The sequence below is a fragment of the Lycium ferocissimum genome, chromosome 2 (assembly GCF_029784015.1).
Source record: "Lycium ferocissimum isolate CSIRO_LF1 chromosome 2, AGI_CSIRO_Lferr_CH_V1, whole genome shotgun sequence".
In the NCBI taxonomy this organism is placed as follows: domain Eukaryota; kingdom Viridiplantae; phylum Streptophyta; class Magnoliopsida; order Solanales; family Solanaceae; genus Lycium; species Lycium ferocissimum.
Window position 1 is genome coordinate 42,470,761 of NC_081343.1, and position 6,093 is coordinate 42,476,853.

The window sequence follows — 6,093 nt, forward strand, 5'->3', positions numbered from 1 at the left end:
TATATGATGACATGATGGTATGATGACATGATGATATGATGATCTTATTTACCGAGTCCCTCACTAGAGGGCCGGGACACGATATATATGCACATGTACATGATGATTATTCACTTATGGCTCTAAGTCCCATGATGAACTGTATATGATATCGATACGCATGATTTATGTTTCAGAGGCAAGCCTTATGATTTTCTATACTCCTGATTTCAGTATGATCCTGTTTACTGTATTTCATGCTTTACATGCTCGGTACATATTCCGCATGACCCCCTTTCTTCGGGGGCTGCATTTCATGCCACGCAGGTGTACACGACGAGTAGAGGACATTAGCGAGAAGATGTTTCCGGCGGGATTGGCGAGCTCCATTTCCTTCCGGAGGCTTTCCGAGTCGAGTATCTATGTTATGGTATCTTGAGTTATGTTAAAGACTTTGCGGAGACAGAGCCACGTATGTAACATGTCAGTCTTGTAAGCGGCTCTGTAAGTCGATGTATCATTATGCATTATGTTACAGACTTCATATGTTTACAGATTTTACTTGATTTGAGGAAGACGAAAAGCATGTTGTTCTGTGAAAAGCTTTCATTATGCACTCCTTTCATGATTTAAGAGTTCAGTAAGATTATGAGTATAACGAGAGCCAGCGGGTTCACTCGGCCCTAAGTAAGGGTCGGGTGCCCATCATGCCCTATCAAGTTGGGGTGTGATAACGGGTACCCGGGGCTAACCACCGAGCACCACTCATGCACATTACCCATCATACACATCAAGCATTCATTCATTAATTTTGTACTCAAATCATAGGAAAACCATTTTTCACTTGAAATATATTTACTTTATATACATAAGCCCTTCGGCTATCAAAATCAAAATAATGCATATGCATACGAGGAGAAACCGTGAGACCATACTACCCATACATACGCATCTACGAGCCTCTACAAGAGTACTAGACATATGGACGGGACAGGACCCTGTTGTGCCCAAAATACATGTATATACACAAAAGAATAAGTCAATGGCACCTCCGGAACAATGCAGTGCTCTCAAGTCAGCTAATAGCTCCTATGAGTCTAGATCACCTCCCCGTCTACCTATGGGCATGAACACAGCGTCCAAAGAAAACGACGTCGGTACGAACATTGTGCGAGTATGTAAGGCATGAATGAAATGAACATAATAGAGAAATCATAAGATATAAGATGAAGATGCAACCTGCGTAACTTTTAAGGGGTGGATACATTTCACACACATATCTTATATAATCGTAGTACATATATCATCATAGCACATACATTATCGTATCATATATATATATATATATATATATATATATATATATATATATATGATATATATATATATATATATATATATATATATATATATATATATATATATATATATATATATATATATATATATATATATCATCGTTAACCCGCGTCCGGGTAACCATCATATGCCGCCCACTAGTGGTGTCATGCCCGGCCCTCTAGGCTCGGTGTAAACATAGCAGCCCGCCTTAGCGGTGACATGCCCGCCATTTAGGCATGGTGGAATCGTATGCAGCCCCGCCTTGCGGCGACATGCCCGGCCAACTAGGCAAGGTGGAATCGTATCGTCATATAGTCAACATAAACTTATCATTACCACACATTTCACAGGCGTATCATAACCTTATCATAACTTAGCATCATCATACATTCATCATTAATCATACATTAAAGCTTGAAGGTAACCATGGCTATGTCGGGGTGACATGAGGTCGTGAACCCCCGACTACGTTATGGAGTAATCATAATCGTTATATCTCACCTTGGAGGGACTAACATTTAAGGTGAGTGCACATAACGAAAAGCATCAATGGAACTATACTTAGGGTCATTAGATTGTAGAAACACCATATCGTATCCATAGCAAGAACTTTATGGAATTAGCATATCATGAACTTTAGAACTTTTAGGCTCAACTCATAGTCATCATCATCATACTCACATCGTATCTCTTTTCTTTATCTTATGAAAAGCTTTTTATAACCATAGACTCATAATTTCCGATGTGTAGGAAAGTCATGGAAATATAGGAGAATTCATGCGATAGGAGTCATGCCTTAGAAAAAAGGGACTAGCCTTACATACCTCTTTCGTTTAGCTATTCTATCGTTTGATCGTTCTCCTTCGATGCTCGCGTTTCTACCTTCAAGAAAGTTCATATTAACATTAGCTAATCGATTATAGGAACATGCTTACTAAGGCTAGAGAAAATTGGGCAGCATTTCCTTTGTTTATACAACTTTCCTCATATTACATATCAACTCCCAAACATCCATAACAACATTCACAATATTATAAGTAACAATCATCATTCATCCACATTATCCACATTTCACAATTTCACATCAATTCCTCCATAATCATGGTCATAGTTCACTATTGCGTTTTCTCACATATAATACTTATCCCATACTCTATATGTCACTTATAGCATACTTACATTCACAACATATCAATATTCATGACTCATTCCAAACTACTACTCAAAAGCTCATTATTCCTATCTTTGTGATCCATTTTCTATCTCCTTCCATAATCTAAGTCTTTCAACCTCTTATTAACTTAAACAATATGAAAAGATCATAAAACTTACCTTAGATAGTGTAGGAATAAGCCTTGAGTGAAAATACTTCTCTTGCACCAAAACCCTAGTTCACTTCCATTGGAATTCCCTGGCTTAGATGAACTTTAATGTGTTTCACACACTTGATTTTGTTGGTTTAATGAAGTTGATCATCAATTTCTCTTGGGTTCTTGTGGATGAAGAGTGGAGAGTTCTCTAAAGTGTTCTTGAGGTGTGGAGTGAAAAATGGAATGAAATAAATGAGGTTGGAGTCCTTATATCAACTTAAAAATTTGACCTGACTCGGACATACGGACCAACATACGGTCCGTATCTTTTATACTGACCGTATGTCTGGCCGTATTTTTGGTCCAGGGAAGTTCCCATTCTGGGCAGAACATACGGCCAGACATACGGCCAGTGTAATTTCTATGGTCAGTATGTTGGACCGTGTGTTGCCCAACTTTCCGGAATTCATTCTCGTCGGCTCGTTTGATCTCCAATCCTTATGGAACCTTCTTAACACTTGTTTAACACCTCATTAACAATCTAATGGATGTTATAGCTCTTCTCCAAAACATTATTAAGCTCTCATCAATTCGATACTCGTAAATCTTGCCCGACACACAACATATACCGTGCTTTCCTTAACAATTTTCTTCTCTTACCTCAAATGCCTTTGAAGTCTCGATTAGGATCATCAAATGCTATTTCTTACTTATCAAAACATCGTATACGTCGTGACCTTCGTTAGTCTATTCACTGTATGCTAACGGGAAATTTTCGAGGTGTAACACCATCACTGGATGAAAGTGCTGTTTTATATATGCTGGATGGAAAGGGCAGATGCTGCAGAGTTATCAGAAGTTCAGAAATACTTCCTACTCTTTGGACCACCGATCCTTTATATCTAGGACAAGATTTGGTTCAAATTTGATGATAATTACTATCTCATTTATCCAAAAATCACAATAAATTATATGGGAATAATATGCACTAAGTTGAAACCAAGATATGCATCAGTGTACTTTTGGAACAACAAGTTCAATTATCCAACAACTGTAGTTAATGTCCCCACTATTGCAAAACACAATTGAAAGTATTTAGATAGATAATCTTACCTCTTTTCTTGTCTGAACAAGAGGATCAATATTTGCCGAGTTAGAATTAGCCTTTCTCGATTGTTTTGCAGACAACCATTTAATCATTCTTGGCATTGACCTCTCAAGTGAAGGCTCCTTAACTAGCCGTTGAACTGCCGGAATAGCTTCAAATGCCCAAGCCTATGTAATAAGTAAGATGATGTTTAGTGTACATAAAATCAAAATAATAATATAAACTCAAAACCATAAAATGAACATTTTAGTTACTTACCGCGAACGCCCATGGAAAGCCATAAAGATTATATTGGTTTTTGGTTGGATCCAATTTTTGTAAAAGATATTCAATAGTAAGATTGAAGCTTATTCGACCCCATGGGTATGAATCGAATAAATTTTGGTTCGACGCCATTTTTAACCAATTGGTGTCTACCTTTTTTTTGAATCTTTTGCACACAATACGCTATGCAAAAACCAAACCACGCTCACAGCCACCTTTTGTTTTTTTGTCAAGTTTGAATCCTTTATCTTCTCAATGGGACCATCACCATCAATAGACTTCCCCACTATATCTACCAAACTTGTACCCTTTTCTTTAACCTTTGCTAACTGGGGGGGGGGAATGACACCGAAGTCCTGTCACGATAGCGAATTCATTGATGCCGAAACAAATAGGCAAGCCATTGTAATCACACCAAATTTCTTTTTTCTTCTCACAAGAAATTCGGCGAAGAAGAAGGCCGTGCACCAACTTTATTGGGAGAAGTATTGCTACATCTTTCTTCAAGTTTAAAAACCAAAACAAGTTTTTTTGAAACCATTCTCAATACCTTGATCGATCAAAACCTTTCTAAACTCAACAAATTGAGTTCCAAAGCCGACTCTCACATTGATCCTTGAATCATAAGGACCATTCAAATTCAAGTGGGTCTCAAATACATATTTTTCAATGGAAATGGTCTTCACACATTCTGGAACAGAAAGAGCATTGGGATCACTATCATTATCTGGTGATCCAGTACCCTTTGAATTACCACCACCAGTATCATTAATTGATCCTGCAATGGCTACTGATTGAGCATCATTTTGATCAAGTTGTTGTTCTTCTCTATCTTCTGTTCTTTCTAATGTAGCTGATGTACTATTCTCAGTTCTTTCTTCTCTAACCTGATTACCATCCATGTCACCAGCCGTAGTTCTATCTTTTTCTTCTTCACCCGAACGCTCAGTTGTACTCTCACCACTTTTTTCCTCTTCACCTGATTGCTCAGTTGCACTCTCACCACTCTTTTCCTCTTCACCTAATTGCTGAGTTGCACTCTCACCACTCTTTTCCTCTTTACTTGATTTCTTGGTTGCACTCTCGCCACTTTTTTCTTCTTCACCTGACTTTTCACCATTATTCTCAAGTGTTTTTTTTTCACCAATCAAAATCTGATTGTGTAAAGGTACCACCATCTCCAAAGGTGCATAAGCAAAAGCCTCTCTTGCTCGAGCTGCTTCATAAATTAGTTGTTGTACTGATGTGGTAGCTCTTTTCTTACGTGCAACACTTTGTTTCATAGTAGCAGCTAAGCTTCTAGATTTTTTACTAGCATCAGAAGAAGGTGACCTGGTTCTCTTCCTCTTATGTTAGCCCATTTTATCTTATCTACACGAAAAAAGTTAAAATTAGTAAATGATACAATTTAATGATACAAAAAAAAAAAAAAAAATGAACAACAAGACATTTGTAGCACAACTTCTAAAGTTGTGCCAACAATAAACAAAGTTGTCCTACGCCTAAGCAGCTCATCGGAAGAGCATTCACAGAATAAGTTGTTAAAAGGTGTCTGTTAGAATCGACAAAGTGGTTAACAACTTTTGCATTTGTTCCAACGACCTAACAAATGAAAAATTTGTTCCAAAAACTGTAAAAATTGTTGGGGACATGTTGTATCAAATTTGAACCAGTTAAATTTTCTTTTTAATACAACTAATATAATTGGTGCTAAAGTTCAACCCATAACAATATAGTTGGTGCTAAACTTCATTCAACAACAATTTTCCTTTTAATACTACCAAACTGAAGCTAATAACAATGAAACAAGTAATGACACATAGAAAATTTTGCCTGATAATAGCAAAATCGTAACCAACAAGAGCAAAATCAAAATTATATAATCTTTATCTTCTTCTTCATCATTAAACCCTAGTTCTAACCGTTTGAAATAAACAAGATAAAGTAAAATTTACCTGATACTACAGCAAGCAAGATGATAATCTTGAAGTGAAATTTTAGTCAAAATATCCAAAAGAAGAACAAAAATTGGAAAGGGCCGTGAGAGTTTTTTTTGGAAAAGGGTCTGCCCTCTTAGAAAGGTTGGACGTG

General features: G+C 37.0%; 1 protein-coding gene across 1 annotated transcript; it reads right to left on the bottom strand.

Annotated features, from left to right (window-relative positions):
• Positions 1 to 4,346: 4,346 nt before the first annotated feature.
• Positions 4,347 to 6,093, bottom strand: LOC132038344 (uncharacterized). Its single transcript, XM_059429026.1, has 2 exons — positions 5,958 to 6,093; positions 4,347 to 5,373 (listed from the first exon to the last, which is right to left on the bottom strand). Exon 2 carries the CDS (start codon positions 5,283 to 5,285, stop codon positions 4,512 to 4,514), a length of 774 nt encoding a protein of 257 aa, XP_059285009.1. The 5' UTR covers positions 5,286 to 5,373; positions 5,958 to 6,093; the 3' UTR covers positions 4,347 to 4,511.